Genomic DNA, 25,476 nt, shown 5'->3' on the forward strand with positions numbered 1-25,476 from the left:
AACTATCTTCTTTTGAGCTTGAGGAATTTGGACCTTCTAGAGCTGTGAAGACTGAACCTGCTTTTCATGCATCTACATCTACAACCGGTAAGCAAGACTAGAAAGCTTTATATGCAAAGGAGTTAGATGATATGAAGAGAGAAGATGATGAGTTTGAGTAACTTGAAGCACTATTTGCTAGAAGAGTACCGAAAGGACCAGTAGGAAGTAAGTATGAAGGAAAAACACCTTTTAAATGTTTTGCATGCAATAAGATTGGTCATTTTGCATCTAGATGTCCTGAAAGAAATTCAAGATTTGAAGAAAGAGTTAAAAGATCATTTAAGCCTAACCCTTGATATCAAAACAAATATAGATTCAATAAAAACAAAGACAAATGATTTTGCATGTCTTTCAATAAAACTTTTATTAGTTGCATACATTTGTGCATTTCATGAGATAAATTGGTAGGCCATTTAGCCAATGATGTTGTTTATATAACAAAGGTCTCAAAGAATAAATGATAGCTTTAAATCAACTATGTATCCACTTAGAAGGATCCAAACATGACTGAAACAAAACCTTTGAATCAGGAAGATAATTAGGCTCCATTGCCAATGAGTTCATGTTATATTTGCAATGGGAAGAGAGGGAGAGATAGTAATAGAGATAGAGGTGAGGGATATACAGAGAAGTTGAGGGATAGATAAAGAGAGAGATGAGAGAGGGATATATAGAGATGGAAGAGATAAATATATAAAGAGGGAGAGGTAGGGAGAGATAGAAAGATAAAGATAGAGATGAGAAGTGATATATAGAGAGGTAGAGAGAGGGAGAGATATAGAGGTATCAAGAGGTGATAGATAATGAGATAGAGATAGATAGAGAGAGATGGAAGGAGAAACATGAAGAGATAGAGGTAAAGATATATAAGTATAGGAAGATGGAGAAGGAGATAGATGGATAGATAGAGATGGAGAAATGTCTAGAGATAGAGGGATATAGATATATATAGAGGGTGATATAGAGAGGTATAGAGGTTTAGGGTTATATATATATATATATATATATAGAGAGAGAGAGAGAGAGAGAGAGAGAGAGAGAGAGAGAGAGAGAGAGAGAGAGAGAGAGAGAGAGAGAGAGAGAGAGAATTATATTGTATATTTAAATTTATAATTAATCATTCTGTACAATAAAAAAAAATCATATAAAAATGATTTAATCAAATTATCAAAATTTTATAAATTAATCTTATATAATTAATTTCTATACATATAATTTTAAATAAAAATATCTTAACATTAAAAGAATAAATTTAGGCCCTAATGTGGGTAGGTGAAGAAAAAAGCTATCTTAACTAGGGTCAATTAAAAGACACCCATGATTTCCTTTGTGTTAGGTAGGTAAAACTTATAATCAATAGATGTGCATATTTATTGTACGGGTTGACTATTTCATCCTTTGTACTATGCCTCTAGTGGCGTATGTGGCCAAAATGCCTTTAATGCTACCTTTTTAAGGAGTCTCTATTGCTAGGAAATATTAAAGAGTGAAACATATTGAAACAACATTCCATATTTCAAACGAAAACATGAAAATTAAATCAACTAAACAATGACGATGAAAAATGGCGATGGTGAAAAATGACAAAAATTGATGAACAAACGAGATAGTTTCAGTCATCTTGCATGTTTAAGTAGCATTTTCAATTGTTGATTTGGAAAAACAAATTGTTCATTTCATAAAGAGAATGCCAAGTGGACGTAAAGAGATTGCAATATCAAAATATGAGCAAGCCTTTGATGCAAAGAGAAAATTCAAATAAATCTAGTAATGTTTTGATAATTGACACAAAATTGAAAAATTACACAAATACCTCTACAACACAACAATATAGGAGTTGTTTATTCTCCATATAAAACAATACTTGATCAAAAACACAAAATCTGCAAATCACAGTGAATTTTTACACAATTCCTACTAGTTGGATCCTCTTAATTTTCCTTCTCAATGTTGTTTTATAGCAAAAAATCTACTGAAAAACAACTATGCTATGCAAATTTGTGTTTTTAATCAAGTGCTGATTTGTATGGAGAATAACAATTGCCCAAAAATATATATCTTTATTCAATTGATATAAGAAAATAAAAATACTTTATTTTGAATTATGAAACTTATAATATTCATATTGATTATATAAAAACTTTAATAAGATTTTTCTTACAAAGTTTATTTAAAGAAAAAATGTTGAAAGAAATAAAAAAATTCAACAAAAGAAAACATTTATTTTTTTAAATTTTATTTTATCAAAGAGGAATTGAGAGTTTAGTCTAGTGATCCAGAGCTTAGCTCGTTACATAGCAAGCCCCTCCTATAACCTATTGAGCGATGCACAACACACCCTCATTCACATTGTGAACAAATCAGAGGTTAGAATCCACTACTGGGGCTACTTAAAACAACCACCAAGACCGAATAAACTAATCCACTTTTTTTTTTATTTAAATTAACATCATATAGAAATAAAATAAGTAGATAAGATGTCCCATAAACTAACTAAAATAAGTAGATAAGATGTCCCATAATCTACCTCTAAGCTCATACACATTAAACATAATTCCATTCTATTCTAAATCCCAACTCAACTTTCAACTAGAGGAGGTGAAATGCCTTATGAGTGGTGAAGACAATCATCAAAATTTCACACTACCAGATTTTAGGAAAATCTAATTCTTGCAATCATATAAAGAAAGATTAGACTTTTGTCTACATAGTCGCAGTATAAGGTTGGGGTCCCATGGAAGGAGGCTCTGTTGAGATTTTTTAGGAAAATTTAAAAGTTGGTGGTCCCATGAATTTTGTCGTATAGTTCAACTTTAAAATTTAAGTTCCAAAATTTAAGGAAGTTAGTGGTCTCATCAATATAATATCTTTATTTTCTATATTATGTGCATGATAAAAACAAGTAAAAATAATTCATTTCTCTCCAAAATTATATTTGACAAGTGGTAGATAACATCCCTAAGCTTGTGGCATAATTTCTATCACACCTCTTTTTCACCCCCTCAAATTTAAAGGCCAAATAAGTAGAGGCTTTTATTTTTTGGAAAAAGATTCCAAATAATCCTATAGCATAAAAAATTTATTCATGGAACCACCTCTTCCTTATAAATAGAGCTTAAGCCCCCCTCATAAAACCATGTGTAAAAATACATTTTTAACGATATTTTAATTAATTAATAATTAGGGTCAAAGGTGCATCCGTATAGCCGTTGATTAGCTAATTAAGAAAAGTGGATTCTCGTAGAAGTTGCGGAAGGCCACTGAGTTGTAACAGAGGAAGCATAATCACAATCATCGCGTTAACCATGGGCGATTCGGAACCTCCAAAATACAAGCCCATTACCCATGTCCTCTTCGACATGGATGGTCTCCTGCTAGGTAACTATCATGCATTTGGGTTTTCATTCTACCTTTTTCTTAAATAAACTATACACTGATTTAACTCGACAGAATTCAATTTAATTCCATGTCGTCGCTTTTATGTAATTTTTAACGGCTTAGTTAGCAATGACGATTAATAGGTAATCGCTAGGCTGCATTGGCTAATGCAAACAAGCACTTGTTTTTATACGCTGCAGAACTTTTATTTTTTTCAGCAATTTAATTGAAACAGATGTCGGGTTTTAAGGTACTTCCTAGGGTTCTGAGATCATTTAGCCTTCCTTTACCTTTCTTGTTTTCAGGATGATATGGGATAGCAGCTTTTTTATTAACAATTGGTTTTACCAAGAATGCTTTTTTAGAATCCGTAACTGAATTTTACTTCACTAAAATAGTTTGCGGAGCATAATATAGGAAGTTTAGATTTTAGGTTGAAATTAAGTGCTTGTCTTGCCTCAGTGGATGCTTGAGAATTTAAACTTTGCATCAAAAAATGCAACATCGAGTTTGGATCCTATGGGCAGTGTAAAATTTTTATATTCATAAACTAGGATGAGAGTTCTGTCTAGCAAAATTGTGTTTCCTCTATCGTAGGCAACTCTGATACGGAATCCCATCAAGTCCTCTTATTGCGTGCAACAAGGTTAGTCAATTGGTTTTTTCTGTTTGATGGACTGGGATGATTCCTGTCATTATTAGGCATAATCCATGGATCCCTGTACCGCCTGGCCTCTTGTTGCCAGTCATATCACCTATAATATCCCCAATTCAATTTTTTTATATCTTTATGATTTTTCTGGTATATTCCAATTTATGCCCTCCTTTTTGATGTTTTCACGAAATATTTTATGGATATAGTGCAATGCAGATAAACAACAATATGGACCAGATTTTTTCGAAAAGTACACAGATGAAGCACAAGGCACAACATAGAACGAAATCAATAAAACAACAAACATTAAATATGACCTAAGCATATCGTAGGTTTTGTTGGCAAGAGACACTGCATAGATGATCAGATTTTGTCATTGATGGCAACTGGAGTTAGATATTCCATCCACAGTTCTTAATTTGTTCATACCGGAAGACAGATTGAGCTATGGTGAGGTCGAGTGAGTTTGAACAGGACATCCGACAGTGTATAGTGTTTTGGTTGGTACTTCATTTTAGTTGAATGTTTTGTGTTGTGGATCTCTGGAAAGCATTATGGATGTGTAATCTACCTTATTCTAGGTTTGTGGCCTCCAATGGTGATTCTTGAGTAAGTTGGAAGGTCTGGTGTATAGGTTTTTGAGTAGAACAACATTGATCAACAGTAACGTGTGGATATTCATTGTGCGGATTGTGCGGAGTAATTTTGGTGGTTTTAATTGTGTTTGTGTATGTTTAGTCGACATGTGGGAAGCGTATGTTTAGTCGACATGTGGGAAGCGTGTGGACAAGTTGTTTTGGTCCGCTTATGCATTTGAGTTTGGATTGAGCCGACTTGTTATACATGTTTCATTTGTGTGTTATGTGTTTTTGGGCCGACATGAAGAAGACATAATCTGATGTTGCGGATATATAAGAGCGATTGATATGATCATTTTTGTTATCGGTGATGGTGTGGAAAGTGGTTGTGAGCGATTGTGCGCAGTTTCACGTGTGCATATGAAGGATTTGTGCTCCGGTATAATGCAAAACTACAGAACAGAGCAGTATAGCAGAGCAGAGTAAAATTATGTGTTTTGTGCTTAACCAGAACTATACTTAGGCATTTGTTGATGCTATTCAATAGTTCAAACCTTCTTGTAATCTTTTGTAATCATTTTGTAAGGTAGTGAGCCTTCCGGGGTTGTAGCCCTTATTGTAATTTGAGCAATGAGCTCTAGGTAGTGTGTTTGAATGCATGTGCATTCCCCTTATGTAATATTGTTATAATTCTAATAGAGTATATTAATATTGTGGGTCTCAATCCCATCGTGGTTTTTCTCTTAAACGAGTTTTCCACGTATAAATCTTGGTGTTATGGTGTGGTGGATATTTGCTTTATGTGTTTGTGTCTTGCTTTTGTTCAGTTGCATTAAGTGGTTGCAAAATTAGATTAAAAATGTTAAAAATTGCAGAACACTGATTCATCGACCCTTTCAATGTTCCTTGATTCCAACAGATTCAACTTTACAGATGCAAACCTTTTATTATAAATGTAATGTCAAGAAAGGTGTCTCAACCTCTTAAGAACAAAAAAGTGCAGTTTTTGGGCTATAAAACATAAGAATGCAATTTTTGGGCTATAAAACATAAAAATGCAATTTCTGGGCTATAGAATACAAGAATGCAATGTCAGGTCTCTAAAGCCTGATTTTGGCTTTGGAAAAATATCTAAACAAGCCTTAATTAGAGCAAGCCAGTCACAGTGACATGGATCTCTTTTAGATTGTTAGTTTTTTTTTAAAGACTGCAGGAATCGGTTTAGCATCCCCCAATAAACTATAGTGCGCATGGTAAACTTTTTAACATGACCGATGACGCTAGTGCGACACATCCTCAGGTACCACATGGGCTAGGGGGAGACTAGGCCTTGTGACCTTGTGCTTTACCACTGGAAGCTCTCGCCAATCGAGCTAGGCCCCCAACCCTTCCAAATCGTTAGTTTTAAAAAAGAGGGGCTCAATCAGTTTACTGGATAAAAAATTATGACTTTTAGAAGCTGGGTCACCCACATCATAAATGTAAGAGCATCTATGACACACAAGAGACTTGTAAGTGGGAGTTATACTTGTATACCAACTAATGACATATGTTATGACATGTCATAAGACATCTTTGAATAAAAATAATGGAGCTAAAATGAAGTGTCCAAGTTGGTGAGTGCATTATGCTATGCTTATGACAAGGTTTAACAAATACGTCATTTTTAGCCTATGGACTTGTCTTATGATTGGGGTGTTTGATTTTGACTAGGGATTCGGGTGCCACATTTTGGTTGGTTTTAACTAATGGTTTCCTAATTATGATTTGATGGTTTCATGTATCACTTATTCTATTTATTGGGTGCTTGAGGTGGAGGTTTTTTTTGTTGATTTTAGTTTGAAGACTTATTTCGGGGGCCAATGCATCATGTAGGATTGAGAAACATGGAAACATGGAAAGCCTTGTAGGCAACAATGTAGGTCTGTAGATAATCTTTGGGATTGGAGGGCTGACTCCCTATATATCCTAAATTAAGCCTAAAGCTATTGTGTTGGGGAGGTGAATAAGGATAGGGATTGAAAAACAGAAAATAAAGCACAAGAAAAGGCTCATACTGACTAGATCCTGTCTTTCCTACCACAATAGAGCTTAACAACTCATGATGCACTAATCAACAAAGTTAACATGCATACAATAAGCAATGATGAACAAAAACAAGTTAACAACCACTTAGGATAAGACATGTATTCTATTAAGTTCACTGTTCATTACTTATATGTGTGTGTGTGTGGGGGGGGGAACATATATAAAGTGCCCCTTGTGTGGTAGAAAAGAGAGGCTAGAACCAAACAAGCACATCAAGCTCAAAAGCTCGGCTATACACATATGATTGTCACATAATCCATTGGCACATTAGGCTCTATAGCTCAACGATGTGTAGTTACTTCTAGTTCTAAATGGGCACAAATGTTGGTATTTATAGACTACATGACCTAGCCCACAATGGGTTGCCTCTCACATTACATATGAAATTTGAATTCTACAAAGAGAAGATATTTTTGCGATTTTGGTACCTTAATTTCTCTTGTTGATGGTTGGGCATGGTTGTCGGTTCCTTGGTAATTAGTTCACCAAGTTTGCTGCTTCATACCACACTATGACAGTGTTGGTGAGTGAAACTTTCTGTCTCGGCACTGCCCAACTGCTTGCCATGAATGATTGGCTTTATTGCATTGGGAAATTTGAATATTGAATGTGTCTTAGCTTGCCTTTGCTACTCTAGTGCTCCAAACCTTCATAAGATGACATGGGGAAGTCATGGGTGCCAAAACTATGTAGTCGGGATGCAAGGAGGAGCTGCAATGGCTGCATGTCTTGTGAGTTATTGGACAAATCTATTGCTGGCAGATTGGATGGTCCGTGCAAACTTTAGATAAGCTAGCCTTTCATTATTTGGAAATCTCATGGAGTATGCCACGTGGCATTAGTTAAATCATGAATTAATTTAAATTGACAACAGAAGTGGGGCCTATCAATACTTATAGAAAGATCTTTTACCTTTATAAAATATTCCATAGTACTATGTGCCACAATGTTGGGGCTTCTCAATGTAAGCCTCTCTTTTGCCAAAGCTTTGTGAACCACTAGATGAGATCAGATCTAGAGCATTGAACAGTGTGCATTAGCTAGAACTTAGAAAACTCCCAAAACTACACCAAAACATCAAAATTGTAAAATGGAAGTGTTGTGACCATTTCACACATCGCCCCATTAAGATGGGGACCCCCCCTTTTTTTTCAAGTCCTAGCCTCTTAAGTCTAGTCTCTCTCCCTCGCGCAGGAGAAATGAACAAGTTCATAAGGTCTAGATGTCACGTGAGTCAATCATGAGCTCAACCGAAGTTGTTTCAGGAAGCCTTATTTTGTAAGTTTGAATGGAGAAAATGAAGCAAGGTGATGAGCAAATAGGCAATATTTGATTTCAATTCACCTCATTCTCCAAGCCCTCTGTTGCTCACCAAAAGTGATAACCCAAGAACACCTGCAAATCTATCTATGAGATAGCCAATCTCAATCAATGAAACACTTCAGGGCTTGGACAACATAACATAGGATCCTAATGATCCTCCTGCACTTTAGGTTCTGCTAGACCTAGGGGGGGACACCCTTTTGATGCATTGAATACAACAATCACAAACATAAGACTGCATCAATAATGAGCAGACAAACCATTCCACAAGCTCACCAAATTAGGTAACACGTACAGATGGGCTGGATCTTATACAAATAATAGGTGAAATAGAGCTTTGGAAGGATAGAACATTAACCCCTAAACATAAAGGGAAATAGATTTTCTTTCAAAATGTATATCTGATACCATCCCCAAATCTATCAAAGACCAGTGCCTTGTTCATTGGGCAACAGAGTCACACACAGAACTACAAAATGCCAATCACAGCTGCAAATTTGTTCTCCTTACAAAATATCCCTGCACTAATACCTTATACTAATGCATTACTCAATCCATTCACAAAATTATCAGATCTGGGACACATTCCATTGTTTATGACTGATTATAGAATTTAAACTCTTCATTGAAGAATGCCTACAAACAATCGTACAATCTCCTTGAGATGACAAATTATAAGCCTCCTTGAGGATTCAATTCATAACAATGAAATATATGCACAGAGACAATATCATGGGAAATTTACTCATGCCTGACACAAGTAAGACCTGCAACTTAGAAAACAATCTGTCATCCTGTAATGTAGCCTCTATACCCTGAACAGATCCATAGTACTTTACAAATTTGGGTCAAGAAATTTAGAAAATGGAAGCTATGAAAATTGGAGCACTTCCTCCAAAATTCTGGAACCCTTACAAAATGAGAAGAATTGGGAATAAGAAGGAGAGGGAAGAAAATCAAATCTGCAACTGAAATTGCCAAGTATCTCCTCTCTAACTGAATTTCACTCTCGTGGAAACTGCTCTCAAAATATCCCACATTTGTCAAAATTAACTGCCTGACCGGATTCCTCATTCCGAGAGCTTTCCGGAAACATATAATACTTCATATTTTGAGCAAAAATGAGACCCTGAGCGAATTAATCATTTATGTGTGCACATCATTTAAATTTTTGAATTTTCGATATAGTCTGCACTATATAATAAACATGATTTTAATTTTTAATTTTTGGTCTCCTTTTTGGCCTGACGCCCTGCCACGTGGCGACCTCTGATTGGTCGATGGGATCCACTGGGCGCCACCTGGCATGACACCTCATCACTCCGCCACGTGTCCGCTTGCTTGTCGGCCACCTCTGCGCCACCTCTGTGCCACGTCATCGCCACTTCACGGGGGCCCGCCTGTTGGACCGCTGACTGGACCTGCCACCTGGCTTTCGCCATTTCACAATGCTTATCCGGCGAGCATCTTCCTTTCGCGAAGTCGCACGAGCCGTTGGATCTTTCAAACTTGCAGGGTCTTTAACCATCTCAATTTTCGCATGTGCTTTTCGCTGTTTCGCGGACCTTAACCAGCGAGCAACTTTCCTTTGCGAAGCAGTGCGGATCGTCCGATCGGCTGGAACCTGCATGACCTTTACCTCTTTTCGCTGTTTCGCAGGGTTTAACTGGCGAGCATCTTCGGGCTCCGAAATCATGCGCTTCGTCGGATCCTTTGCAACCTGCTCACTGGTTAAGCGGACCTTTCTTTGCAAAATTTGCTTGTTTGCCTCGAGAAGCGTGCCTGCATGGGGTCCACCTGGTTGCTGCTCAGTCACCTCCTCTGTCGCCTCGGGATCCGCGCCCGCACGTGGGCCTACCTTGGGCGCCCATAGGCACCGTCCGTCAAAAGCCCAGATGGCTTTGACATTATAGATTGGTGGAGATTTACATATAAATATCAAAATATTACCCTCCACAGTGAATGTGGGACTAAGGCTTTAAACTGTAACTGCGTTTTTGAGCTTTTCCTGAGAGTGTTTAATGGCAATTTCCAGATTTGCCTAGGAGAATGCTAAAGACCAACGCAGCTCCAAATGCATTTACTTGAGATTTTCTGAGGTTCCTCCAAACACCGCATCGCAAGGGATGGCAAAGTCACGTGGAGCTGCTGTTTGTTGGGCAAAGGGCGTGGAGTTTGGTGCTCTTTCATTTGCCAAGGAGGACATTGGCAGGGGCCGTGAGATTTGCCTTACACCTGCCTTTACATTTGTTTGAAAACCTTTATGCCTCCCTTTTCAAACACCACGCAGGGGGCATTTCTCCACTGGTCAAAGTCACGCAAGAGAGGGAGGACTCACGCCACGCAGAGGACTTGATTGCTGCTAGATGTTTGCGTTAGCTATGAGTTTTTCAACGCTTTCCATACACCCACGTGAGGGAGAAGAGAGTACAAAAATTGCCATTTGCTCAGGGGTTTCAACGCCTTAATCTGCATTCATTTGAAAAGTTTGTCTGCTGTTCCAGTACTAGCCTCTCCCAGGGAGATTGGGGTTTCGGTCCTCCATAGATAGTATTTTCTGGGAGGTTGCACATACAGCGCACATCCAACAGCCTTAGAGATGGAACCATATCCTCCTTAAACTTGCATAGATCTTGACACAAATGACGTATTCCTCTTGTATGAACTTTTATCATCTTCCCTTTCAGCAATGAAGGGCTATAATGTATAGCATGAGACTGAAAACGGCCAGCCATGAAGTTTGAGCTTTGCAGCATTGTGACCATTGCATCTTTGTCGGGGCGGACACTTGACCCATTTTCAAGTTGTGCCTCACTCCCAGAACAATACATATCAGATTTAGAAAGAAAGCTTGAGTGATGGTGCCACATCATTCCTTCAAACTACTTCAACAATCCCAACTTTATTGCTTCCAAAATCAAACACAGTTATGCATTGGCTGCAGATCATTCACCAATTTTAAGAATGTAGTGCTCTGGTGTGAGGCCAAATTTGTCCCCAATTGTAAAGGAAATAGTTAGCATGCTTGACATTTTGTCACAGTAGTTTCCTCCCTCCTGGTTTTACTTTATATTTAAAACATATAAACATATAGTTTAAGACATCAATTTAAATCTTGATTCAAAAACCTCGGGAAACTACAAGTCAGGTCGGGCCCCAAAGTGGGTCTGACTAAAAAATTTTTCGTTTCCATTCAACTGACCTTTGAAACGACTCATGGACCTCAAATACACCTCTGGAAACGATCGACATCGTTTTCGGATCATTCAACTGAGTTTCGCGACTTTCAGGCAATTATGCCATATTTTCGCATTTAATCGCGAAGACCTATTTTCAAGCCGGTCAAAACACCTTTCTGGACCTCGCCATCTGACAAACGTGTACTCTGATATGCAAGCATGAAATCTACCAAACGGTTTCTCAAGACGAGTCTCGAGCAAAGAGATATTAATTTTCGAAAATGCCCAACTGGCTTTGTCGACACTGCGGACCTGATGAAGTCAATGTTCTGGCAACACATGATGCCTTTCTAAAAAATATCAAACGACCTCTGTAGGCCCTCAAATTTGAAACATAGGTACCTTGAAGTACATATTAAAACTTGAAAATCTGAGTTCGATCACAAGACTGACAGGATGCAAATGGTGCGCTCATGAAAATGGCTACATTAACTGATATAGCACTAAAAGTACGGATAACTGAAAATGATAGCTAAATGAACCCTTTTGCAAACCGACTAAACGGATTGGTAGGAGCCTGAAACTGGAAACATAGCTCATCATTTATATCAGCATTAACCCGAAAGAAACATTTTGGCATGACACCCACTGAGGCAACTTTTACACTTATGCGAAACAGGGCTCCGACTAGCTGTCGAAACAGGGACTAGTCAAACCACACAAACTGCAAATGGATTTGGCTTTGAAAACTGAGCAAATGGATTCATCAAGACTTGAAATTTTGCAGGGTAACTCACTTTTATGCATACAATTGAATCCATTTTGACTTTCTTCATGACAATCAACAGGGCAAAAGATGTAATCACTCAAAGTAGGCTACTCAATAAAATCTGCATTTGTGCCTAAAATGCACTTTCAACTCACCCCTTGACATGGGTACCTGATAAACTCATCCAAATTGAATTCTGAAAGTTGCACATCACTGCATAGGCCAAATGAAAGGTGTGGGACATGAATCCCGAGCCTTACCCTCTGAAAATCAACTGGCTCCATTTTACCCTCTCTCTAACTAGGCCATTCAAACTGACTCATTTGGGTGCCTTTCTGACATACAGAGCAAAATTTTGAAATGGGCCTCTAAACTTGACTCAAATTTAATGAGTCCCAACACCCTCAAAACCTTGACTTCATGTTAAAGCCTTAATACAACATGCTTCAGGTTTGGCTATAGGGCAGCAAACTTCAAGAATTAGGCTATATGAACGAACTTCATGTTGATAGATAGGAGAGTGAATTTCCCTTGAGGGCCTTGTTTGAGTATGAGTTTGAGTGTTTGAATGAGAAAGGATTGAATCAATATGCAATAAAATGATTGGAGATATGCTCATTTTGCAAATCTACTTCATCTCCAAGTCCTCATGAGATTTACTTCATGTTTGAGCTTAACTGAGCGAACTTCACAAATGAAGCCACATGACCAAACTTCATGACTTGAGGTAGATGAGCAAAGTTCATGTTGAAAGAAGAGGAGCGAAGGAGATTTGAAAGCATTTGTCTTGAGTTGACTCAAATGGAAACGAACTTCACAAATTGGACCCCCTGAGTGAGCTTCACAAATTGGACTACATCAGCGAATTTCATGTTTTGAGCAATAAGAGCTAACTTCAAGATTTGCTATAGATGAGCGTATTTCATGTTTGAGGGTATATGAGCAAACTTCAAAAGTCGAGGTAGATGAGTGACTTCAAGAATCAAGGTACATGAGCGACTTCACATTTCAAGGTATATGAGCGACTTCAAGAATCAAAACATATGAGCGAACTTCAAAATTTGCTATAGATGAGCGAATTTCACGTTTGAGGGTATATGAGCGAACTTCAAAAGTTGAGGTAGATGAGCGACTTCAAGAATCAAGGTAGATGAGTGACTTCAAAATCAATGTATATGAGCGACTTCACATTTCAAGGCATATGAGCGAACTTCAAGAATGAAGGGAGATGAGAGAATTTTATGTTTGAGGGTATATGAGCGAACTTCATGACTTGAGGAGGTTGAGCGAAATTCATGATGGAAGAAAGAAGGAAATTTGAAAGTGTTTACCTTGAATTAATTCAATTTGAAACAAACTTCACAAATTAGCCTAGATGAGCGAACTTCAAAATTTGCTATGGATGAGCGAACTTCATGTTTCAAGGTAGATGAGCGAACTTCAAAAATCAAGGGATATGAGCAAACTTAAAAAATTGAAGTATAAGGGCGAACTTCAAGATTTAATAAGGATGAGCTAACTTCAAGATTTGATGAACATGAGCGAACTTCAAGGATCAATACACATGAGCGAATTTCATGATTAAAGGGAGATGAGTGAAGTCAATGTCCAAGCACCTAAGAATCAATGTCTTAAATGAACTTCACAAATTAGCCTAGATGAGCAAACTTCAAGATTTGCTATAGATGAGCGAACTTCAAGAAATAAGGGAGATGAGCGAGTTTTCTTAATACACTAATCAAACATTAATAAAATCCAAAATTTAAACAAGAAAGGTAAGTCGGCCAGACTGAGATGATTTATTGTTTTAATTAATTTAACCAAGTCGGCCTAATATAGGAAAAGACACCACCCTTTCCCTAATTGCCTTTAAAAGAGAAAGTAAAACATTCATTTCTAACAACAATCAAATCAAATTCATCTCTTTAATTAGCGAAATTCAAGAGCAGATTGGCGAATTTTATCAGCAAGAAGGCGAATTCATCACCATCAACAACGAATTCATCCCAAATAAGCAGCGATTTCATCATCATAAGGACGAATTCCAACATTATATGTGCAGATTAGAAGGCGAAATCTATCCTTCAACAGCAGCAGCAGTCAAGAAATAAAAGCGAATTCAAGAAGACTGTGAATCTTTGATCATCAACATTCATATCATTGATCAAATTTTGAGGATAAATATCATTTAAACTGATATAAAGTCAGGAACAGGTTTGATTTAGATCTGAAATTGATTTTGTTAAGGCGAATTAGACCTCCCTAATTCATCTAGAAGAGAAAATCATTCACATTTATTGAGATGCAAGATTCATTTGCATTAATAGCTATCTTATAGGCCTCATTAAATCAATATTTCACCACTATCCTAACTTACATATCTCTTGCAGGTAAAAGATGGCAGCTCCTAAACCGAACAAAACCATGACTCCTCATGCACTCATCAAGGAAGATTTGAAGAGCGACGCATTCGAGAGTAGGATCACTTCACATTGGAGCAAAGTAGGAGATACCAATCTCGGAAAGTTCGACACCAAGAAGTTCTGACATCCATCATACATGAGCAAACCTAATACTACAGCCAAGAAGATGATTGAAAGTGGGATCATAAATGCAGCTGGCTTTTCTCCTGCGGTGCAATGCTATGAGCTAATTGTGGAATGTGCCAAACATTATGACTCTCCCTCAAGAAGAATAGTAGCGAAGGATGGAACAGTGCTTGCATATCTCTCAGAGACAGCAATCAGTGAAACATTTCATCTACCCGAGCCTAAAGACATGGTCTACATAAGCATGGAAGGAGCTAAGTCCGCCTATGATGATGATCCAGATGCTTGTGCAAAGATCATCGACAAGTTTTGGTTGAAGAAGAGCAGAGGTGGAAGAAGTAGATGGTCCGACAAACTACGTAGAGTGGACTTCCATGACGAATTTAGAGACTTCATCACTCTACTCCCTTGATTGGTTGGTGCACCTAAGGCTTCATATTTTGAAGATTGGATGTTCTACTTCATAGAGATAGTTACTCATGGCAAGAATGCAATTAATTGGGCGAGGCTCATCAGCAACAACATTGAGCTACAGTTAAGGAGACTGATGCTTACCAGAACATTCTATATGAGCTCCTACGTCATTTACTCCCTTGCAAGAAATTATGAGTATTCGGGACTTATGTACATAGGCATAGTTGGAAGGAGACCAGGAGAGATAAAGGTGCATGAGTGTTATCCGTAGCTTAATCATCCACCAAAGCAACATTATAGGAGAGTGAATGATGCATTCACCATGCACATCATGAGGATGCTTCGAGGAGGATTGCAACGAAGACTCTCTCCAGAGGCACAAGCATTGGTAGAGCAACATGGTGCATGGTTCATCCAATTCCCGAAATTCACTTATATCAGTGTTTAAGGATTTATCGTTCCTCCCTACATGTTGCCGCACTACCTGACAGATAGAGTGGTGTTACTGGAGGTGGTGAGGCAGTTGGTGGGATATGTCAAGGCATATAAGCATAAGCATGGAACCAGTGTTTCTTTCCCTATCGCGCTTGGAGATTCTATTGAAGTATGCCCTTCCATTCATGTAGCCAAGGATGCCGAGAGAGAGTTAGCACTCCATTCACTCAAGCTATTCACACCTAGAGATTGCTTTGATCCATATGGTAATGTAAAAGAAGTTTTGGGAAAGAAGTATGGACACCAGTGGCAATTAGAAGATTATTGGATGAACGTTCGAGATGATGTAGAAGTGAAGAAGAAGATGTATTCCAGTCTATCTCTCAATTTCATTTGGAAATGCAAGTTGTTTCATGTTGCCGATCAAGTTCAAGATAGTGATATATCTCCAAGCAGCCTACGCCAAAGAAAACAAGGAGATCAACATCAAGTGGGTTGACATAGAGGAAGTTGATTTAAGGAATTGATGAAACCGGTTTTAGAATACATTCGCATATGGATAGATATATAGTACCGGAAGTTGAAAGAGCATAACATAGCAATGACATTCCACTTAGAAGAAAAATTAGATAGTGAAGAAGAAGCAAGCACAAGTGGGAGTGCTCCTCAACCATCTCACTTGAGAGGATCAAAGAGAAAGGAAGATCGTGGAGAAAAAGAACTCTCAAAGAAGAAACATAAATCAAATTCAAGTCGTCCTTCCTCCAGACATGAAGAACAAAGGATAGAGAAGGAGTTGAGTCAAGGAGCTAATGAATCAGTGGAATCCACAGTTCATAATGATAAAGGAAAGGAGAAATCATCACAGGGGCAAGAAGATCTCACTCATCACACCCAATAGATCGAAAGAAATGAAGAGGAGGATAATGATGAGACTACTTCACCACCTAGAGATGAGAAAATACATGAAGAAACACAAATTCAAGAAGGAAGATCCTCTATCCTAGAATGGCTTAAGGAAAGACTAGCCCAAGAGGTGATAGTAGTTGATGAAGAACAAATATACGACATAACAAGTCTTCTAAGACAAACTTGAGAAGTCACCAAGAAGAGGAAAGCTACGAAGATGTCCAAGGTGATTAGAGATGATTTGGGATCAAGGAAGTTGCAAATAGCTACTCCAAGGGTTGAGAAGTATGAAGGCGAGATCACAACAGAATAGTATGATATGGAGACTATTGATTTGGGTCCACTCACCTCCGAGCAAGCTATAGGTGATGCAATTGATTCGCTGAAGGCAGTCAATGACATGTTGAGAGCTGAAGTAGAAAAGAATAGAAGATTAGAAAAGGAGATAAGTGCATGGAATAATTATGTCCAGCAATTTCATTTGTAGGGGTTAATAGAGAAATAAGGATTTTGATTAGAAAATTAGTAAGCAAGAGAGAAATTAGATATTAGAAATAGAATTCAAGAGTGATAAGAGAAGGACTTGAAGAATTGTTGTTGTTTGGCTTTTGGATTAATAAAACATTGAAGTTATGGTGTTTCTATTCAATCTTTGAAGCTTCTTGCATGGTTCTTTATCCTCTCAAGTCAATCTTTGATATTAGTTTAAGTGTTTAGATTGAATGATGGAATGTTGTACTTGATGTATTGTGAAACTCGTAATCCATACCACTAGCCTCTTGCTGATTGTAAGTGCGCCTTGTGTGGTCAACTGGAATCATTAAAAGTGCTTGAGTTCAAATGTTACTTAATCATGGGTATGCATTCTAGTGATGGTGTGTAATGCTTAGTAACAATCTGAAAAATCTTAAAGTATCCTTAGAAGATTGCACTAGTTTTGGTGGAGTTGTTCTTGTATGGCGAAGACTAAGACTAGTAGAGTTTCACTAATGTCGTCCTCATCCATTCATTCCTAGGATAGCTTAAAACCTCTCTAAACCCTCATCTTTTGCCTTTTTTTTGACAAACATTCAGTAGTGTTAGGAAGGAGCTTCACTGCATATCATCCACAAAGTACTTCATGAAATCTTTTCTTATGTAAAAGGCCCCTTGATGAAACAATATTTACAACGACCAACTGTGCTTATCCACAAGTCAAGATCTGACATACAAGAACCTTGGAGTTGTCTCAAGTGACCCTTAAACCAATCTTCAACATTTGAGAAGCTTTGTTCAAGAGAGGATAAGATACTTTTGGGTATTTTATTCTGTGTTCGCACGTGCATAAAAAAAACACATCAATAGGAAGAAAGTGGGGAGGCTTGTAGATGTTGCCAGGCATGCTTAGTGATTGCACATCAAGTAAGGATGAACCTATTGTTTGTAGTGAAGGATTCACTACATTTATAGTGAGTTTTGTAGGTATTGTTATGCTACCAAAATTGCACGAGATTTCTTGATCCTGATACCGTTGTATAGGCTTAGGATTTTCAAGTGTGTTTTAAGCATTTGTTAATTGAATTATACATTGAATTGCTTTGAAGTGTGGGGTTTTTCTCTTGAAAGCTTTTTTTTTCCATGTAAAATTACTCTATGATAGTATATTGTTTTTGTGAATATTTCTTTGTAATTGTATGACTAATTTAATTTTTGCACATACCTCTCGTTGATAAGTTTAGGAAGCATATTCTACATCTTTGCTTCCTTTCATTTGGTATTAGAGCTCAATGTTATGCCCCTTGCGGCAACCTTGCCTAAATTGCCCTAAGTAGGGTTTGGTATGATGTTTGGAACTAAGATTGTTGTGTTAGTTCCGTAATCTTGAGCTTGCAATAGTATTCAACAATGTACAAATAGAATTTCCATGCTCATGAGATTCTATAAATGCCTTTGGAGCTTCATCCAATCAACCCATTGCTATTGTGAAGTATAGGTGCCTTTGAGCCTATCCAATAGGTTTAGGGGCATGGAAGTGTGACTGTCATATTACCTCTTGCTTAACTCTTTGGAGTTCAAGGGTACGAAATGAAATAATCCTATTGTTTGAATTTTGATGGAATTTATGAATTTGTTTAGATATATGCTTGGTGTTTATTTCATATCTTGAATATTCTTGTGCATGCGACAATAAGAATGTGCAATAAATGAAAATAACAAAATTTTCATAATGGAACTATAAAACCTTATATATTACTATTGGAATGGTGAATTTTGGCACTTATTACAAAAGCATTTAATGTTGCAATTACTCAGAAATTTACAAACAATACATGCAACACATACCTAATTTTGCAATCATTTCCAAACATGCCCTACAAGAGGTCGCTCAAGCAAGAAATATCATATAAATTCATGTAACCGCCAACCTGCAACGTGGCTCCATTATTGTGTCGAAACCCTAGCTGGAACCTCCACAAATCTGCTCAAAGTTCTGCAAATAAGCTCAATGATGAGCTTTGAATGAATCGACCTCACAAGTAGAGTTGGGTTTCCGTCCAACCTACAAATCTTCAAGGGTTTTCGTCCTCAAAAATGGCTGTCACTGTCACACCAGCAACTAAGGAGAAATATCAAGTATCAAACAATCACATAATATCCCCCTTGGAGAAGGATGAGGCTCCTTTATAAAGACTTCCCAAACCGTTGGTGAGCTTCCATTCTCAATGTGGGATTAAAAATCACTTTATTTTATTTACTCCTTACAAAGTCACTTTATGACTTTATTATCATTTTTATAAATAAAGTCACTTTACTTTCATAATTTTATTTTATAACATGTAACTTTTCTCGCCAAATAATAATATAAGATCCCATAAAATAATATTCCACCTTTATTTCTCCACCAATAGAAATTAATGGCATGACCAGCATATCATCCCTTATATCTCTTAATTAGCCTATTGGGATGATTTGAAATAGGCTAATCAACTCTCGTGTGGTCACTGAGGAGAAGGGGACATTACAGTCCTCGCTTCCTGGAGATTGCTTGCCCTCGAGCAATCTCCACCTGCATGCTGAAACCAAATGCCCGGATCCCATATCAACCTTAACACTGCTCCACCAAAACACTGCGCTACTTTGATATCAATGCCAATGCACCACAAGCTGTGAAGCAACGCAATGGAATCCATGTGAAACAATACACCCAACCGATCAATACTGGTGTTATATCTCAGAACAAATAGGATGGCAATGATGTCATCATACCAAGGCAAAAGTAGAAGACTCATCTCATGAGGATTTCCCATCAAGTAATCTTGTTCCCACACACTCCAATGCATACCCATAGCTGACGTAGATCCAAACAATTCTGAAAATGTAGTGATCAGCCATGTAGGACAATCACTTGTCACTAAACAACCCATGTCATTTGGCTCAAATGCTAACCAATAAGCAGCTGTACCATCACAAGAATTAGGTGCCAACATCAAATTTGCAATGTAGATGCCATCACCAACACCCAAAATCAACTCATGAGTGGCTGGTCCACTAATAGTAACATCCATGGATCATTATGTCCACCAATAATATTGTCAACATCAACAAAAAATTCAGTATTAGAAGGCTCTCGCTCATCATCAACTATGGAGTGGTGTGTATCCCGAATCTGTTGTAGGGGAAACTTGGCTTGTTGGTCTGTCAAATTAGCTTCCTTTGCCTTCTCAGCTCTTTGTAACCACCTGTCACACATAACTTGTGTCCTTTTAACATCTTCCATGGTATGATGTACAAAATTAGAACCTTTCGATTCTTGAATCCACAATACATACTTCGTGTTTGACACCTTCAACTTGAGTGCCAACACTGGAAGACTCAACAATACCATCATCTTCATGTGTAAGGGCTGCCAACTCATGATTCTGCATAGGTAAGCGACCGTTGTTCCAAATTAGGGAATCAATCCTTTCTCCATGCATTTGTGTGATGTCTTCATAGATCTTAATCACCTCTCCTTTCATGAGTTGATGGTCATCAACAAATGTTGGTTCACTACATATTGAAAATTCTGAATTGCCTTCACATAGCTGATCAGTTATTACTGGTTTGGCAAACCCTGGGACAGCCCTGTGAACAATATGTGATTCCTCTTTGCCTAAATCCTCATATGGCTGAAGTGAACTTGTGGCTTCTTTAATCTCTTGGACAACTTTATGCCTAGTCAAAGAATCATGATGGTTTGATGTCAAAACATAAGTAGACTCTTTTAGTTCTCCTTGATTGATTAATTCTTCCTCAAATCTGAATAAGTAATGTTTTTCACCATACATTCTTCAATGGGATCCATTGTTTCCACCTCCTTGTTCATATCCTCAACACATGTAGATGCATGCTCAAGTAATGGTTCATGCAAAATTAATGTACCACTGTTATTATGTATAACCAAATCAGAATTAACTTCCCCCCTTTCAGCAGCATTACCATAGCTGCCACAAGTCTCATGTGCCTCTTCTTCAAATGAATTTTCAGCATTGGAATGATCTATATGCTCATCTTTAGTGACTTCAATGTGTTCATCGCTGTTATGCCTCTTATCCATCTTCTTAGCTTCTTCCTCCAAAAGCAATTTCTCTAACAATAACTTATCCAATTGATATTTTTGAAATGCTTGAAAGAAGTCATTCATACCATTCATAAGCTTGTATCATTTCTTTGTGGACTTATACTATCCCTTCTATCCTTTTCTTTAGGTGGTGAGGTGGGAAGGAAAGTAGGTAACAATCTCCTATCTTTAATTTTAGCCATTGATGTAACCTTTCATACCCCTGTTGTAAATGTCTAAAATAAACTCTGATTTGTACCCTCAAGCAAGCAAGTTCATTGAATTTGTTTTCTCTGTTTCATAGCAATATACCTGTGAGTTCATTCACTGCCACACATGAGTCAAAATACCGACATGTAACTCTAACCCGCTAACATGCAAGGCTTCAAAATGACATGCAAACTTTTGTTTAATCTCAAATCTAACATGCAAAGTAAACCCACTTCATTAAACTGATCATAGTAACATGCAACCGTCTGGGTATCCACCAAACTGACATGCAATGCAAATCCTCTAACCAGAATTGCCCGGAATTAACATGCAATGTTAACCCTCTTCATAAACTGCTCCTAAACTGACATGCAATTATATAGGTGTTCACCAAATTGACATGCAATTATATAGGTATTCACCAAATTGACATGCAATAATGTCGGACACACATGCAACTGCAAAATCTGACATTAACTGCTGAAACCCTAACAAGCTAGCAAGATCACCAACTCTGATACCACTGAAATATCCTATTGTTTGAATTTTGATGGAATTTATGAACTTGTTTAGATCAAAGAAACGGGACTCGGACTCGGCTCGGACTTGGCAAGGCCGCCTCGGACTTGGACTCGGGACTCGAAGTCAAACTCGACTTTAGACTCGGCTGGACTCGAGAAAGTGAAAAACTCAAGAAATTTAGAGATTTTTAAAGATTTAAAACTTGTTTCATGCACCCTTTATTGAATACACCTTAAAGACACAATAACATCATCAAACTCGGCTCATTTGATTACATACACAAGTATACATCAATCACATAAGCATAAACGCAAATTGTAGCTGAAGGAAATAACAAACATAGATATATAAATATTGTCAAATGTATACAATGTTAATGTTTTAGCAACACAAAAATCTGAAACAAAATACACAGAATTTATCCTGGGAAAACCCTCCACTTGAGGGTGAAAAAACCCAGCCCACTCAAAAATGAACTTTATTATATCTTTGAAAATGAAACTGTTGATAGTTTCAGATTACTATCAATCTCAATAAGATGAGTTTGATTCTCCACAAATCAATCTTGACAATGAAGTCAAATGATACATCTCTTATACATTCTATAAACCTTCAAAAGTCTGAAAATTCAGAACACAAAAAACATATAATATATCTGATCTGACATACTACATACACAATATTCTCAACTTGCTACAGACAAATGAGAGAAGCCAGCAATATATATCTATCCATCTGTCGAAGAAGAAGAGAAATGAATATAAAGAATCGAAATTGCAAGTGAAGAGACACCACTAAGGAAGAAGAAAAGACACCAACAGTTACATCTTCACCGACAGCCACAACTACACCGTCAACCATATAGACATGAAGAGTCACTGGCAGAGAAGTGAAGAGACTCCATGGTGGAGAGGAAGAGTCATCGACAGGAAAGTGAAGAGACTCCACGGTGGAGAGGAGGAGTTAGATATTATCTTAGATCTCTATCGCAACTATAAATCTTCAAACAACTATAAATCTTCAACATACAATATTACAAAACTCATGGAATAAAAAATCCATGTCATCATATGATCATCATCAAATGTTCCATACAAATACCAAAGGTAAATACAACTACAAGCCTATGGCTCAGAGGAGCGTGCACCCTCTAGCCCCGACCCCCTGCGAAGGCATCTAAGGTAGGTCCTAGATGATTCGGCAGCCATAGCCGCTCCCCGTGACACCATGCCATGCTCACCAACATCAGGAACATCTGTGTCACTATCAGTATCTGCCTCTGAATCCCCTGTCTCTGCTCGTGCTCTCCGCTCCTCCTCTGCCATGGCTACAGCCTCAGTCTCTATATCTACCTGGTCGATCCAATCAATATTATCATCACTAAAGACAGCCGTAAGATCTGTCTCAGTGGCCCACTCTGCATCAGGAACAACCTCATCTAGAATGATAGGAGAGATGTCAGCTAATGCATTTTTTCTCATTCTTAGGCGGAGGTTGTAGTGAACAAAGACGAGATCATTCATCTTCTCCACGGATAATCTATTGCGCCTCTTGGAGTGTATGTGCTCAAACATACTCCAATTGCGCTCACAACCATGTGCTCAAACATACTCCAATTGCGCTCACAACCAGATGCGTTGCATTTGGTGTCATTGGGCCAAAAAAGCTCCACCAATTATCTGAGTTTGAAATGAGAAAAATAAATAGAATTAGTCTCACTCATAAACTCATTTAACAATATACAATAAAACTAAAATTATGCCTTACAATTTATTTTTACCAGGCATCATTGGTGTCATTGGGCCAAAAAAGCTCCACCAATTATCTGAGTTTGAAATGAGAAAAATAAATAGAATTAGTCTCACTCATAAACTCATTTAACAATATACAATAAAACTAAAATTATGCCTTACAATTTATTTTTACCAGGCATCATAGTTGTCCTACTTTCTTTGGCGATAGGACGAGAGGAGGTCTCCCCTTATGCATTTGAGAACAACTGTAGCTCTCAAATAAGCTCTGTCTGAGTAGTACCAGCAGGTGCCATCTTCTCCATGATTGAGTATAGCCCATTAAGGACATCCACATCAGCCTTGAAAGTAGGGCTAAAATGGAATGCCGGATTTAGATAATAGGCTGCAGCATGGATGGGCCTATGAAGTTGATGATGCCATCTCCTATCAATGATCTCGCAAATGGGACCATACTTGCTCTCATCTCCTTCATAGACGAATTTGATGCCCTCCTTTGCCCTATCCATGCCCTCATATATGTAGCCCATTGCGGGATTTTCTCCATCCGCAACTCGCAACAAAACCACCAAGGGCTTAACAAACTACATAATTGAAAATATTGTGTAATTTAGGAAAATGAGCAAATAAGAGAATATGATGAATAAGTTATAAAACAAAAAGTTAAATTGTAGAATTTATAAAATTTTTACCTTCACTATCTCATCACAAGGGATCCAAAAGTCTCGCTCATCAAAAATGCAATTTGCTATATTTTTCCCTACAGGGGTGGCAGCATAGGATGAGGAAGACCACTCCTCATCAACAGTCATACGTCTCAAGGCCAACTTATAGCGAAGCATGGACTGCAATGTGATGAAGTTTGTGGGCAAATATTGTGATTCCTGGACGAGCTAACTCCTTCCGCTCTGTGTATTGTCTCATAAGAGCCAATACCCATGAATGATTATATACAAATTTGCACACATTTCTCGCCCTTTCTACACATCTCTTGACCCATGGGACTTTTCCAATATCCTCCAACATGAGGTCAATGCAATGGGCGGCACATGGAGTCCAAACTATAGATGGGTGCCTCTCCATCAATAGTCTACCTACAACAACATAATTAGTTGCATTGTAATTAATGAAGTTACAAAATAGTAATTAATTTGCAAACAAAATTAGTTTGTATTTGTAATCAAAAGTTTACCTGCAGCAACATAATTTGCTGTATTGTTGGTCACCACCTGTACCACATTCTCCTCACCCACCTCATCAATCACCTCCTCTATCTGCTCACATAGGTAGGTGGCATTCTTGCAATGGGCAGAGGCATCCATGGACTTGATGAAAATGGTGCCCCCTGAAATAAAAAAATAAAGAAAGATCAATGATCATTCAATAGATCATTAAAGGAAAAATAAAAAATTAATGACTAAATGAAACTAAAATTAATCAATCACCTGCAGAAGAAACAAGAAAATTAAGGAGTGTTCTATTTCTCCTATCCGTCCAACCATTAGTCATGATGGTGCAACCTTTAGTGCTCCATATTTGGCGTTGTTCACCTAATTCCTTCTTCACATCATTCACCAATTGAGTCAAAATGGGTCCCCTCAAATCAGACTCAGAAGGGGCTTTGAACCCTACCCCGCATATGGTAAGGGCATCAACCATTTCTTGCCAATAAGGAGACCTGTCACAAATAAATTAAATGAGATAAGTTAAGTATGTACTATATAGTATGTACGAGAAAATATAAAACGAAGAATCAAAGTATAAAAATTAAAACAAGCAAACATAAAACATTCACCTGGCTCTAAAGAATGGAACACTGCCGTAGACACAAAACCTGCCAACTGCCATTTTAGCGGCATCATGGACCTTGTTCCAACCCATGCTCTCAAGCGACTGTTGGGACCCAGGAGTAGTGCGAGGCACAAAGAAGGTATCCAACCTAGATTTACGAATTCTAGGTCCAATGCTAACACTCCCAGTCCCACTACCACTGGCAGTGCTAGGAACATGAGTAGTGGCACCTGCAGAAGAAGAAGCACTACCACTAGCAGTAGCATGGTGAGTGGGACGATGTGGAGGCATGGAAGAAGGCCCT

The 25,476-nt window shown here is 37.9% G+C and overlaps 1 protein-coding gene across 1 annotated transcript in view; it reads left to right on the plus strand.

Annotated features, from left to right (window-relative positions):
- Positions 1–3,262: 3,262 nt before the first annotated feature.
- The window catches only part of LOC131059278 ((DL)-glycerol-3-phosphatase 1, mitochondrial), a 92,846-nt gene continuing 70,632 nt past the window's right edge, over positions 3,263–25,476 (plus strand). Inside the window, exon 1 of the mRNA XM_057992553.2 lies at positions 3,263–3,420. Coding sequence (XP_057848536.1) covers positions 3,348–3,420 — 73 coding nt within the window. The 5' untranslated portion in view covers positions 3,263–3,347. The remainder of the gene's footprint in view (positions 3,421–25,476) is intronic.

The sequence above is a fragment of the Cryptomeria japonica genome, chromosome 9 (assembly GCF_030272615.1).
Source record: "Cryptomeria japonica chromosome 9, Sugi_1.0, whole genome shotgun sequence".
NCBI classification, from domain to species: Eukaryota; Viridiplantae; Streptophyta; class Pinopsida; order Cupressales; family Cupressaceae; genus Cryptomeria; species Cryptomeria japonica.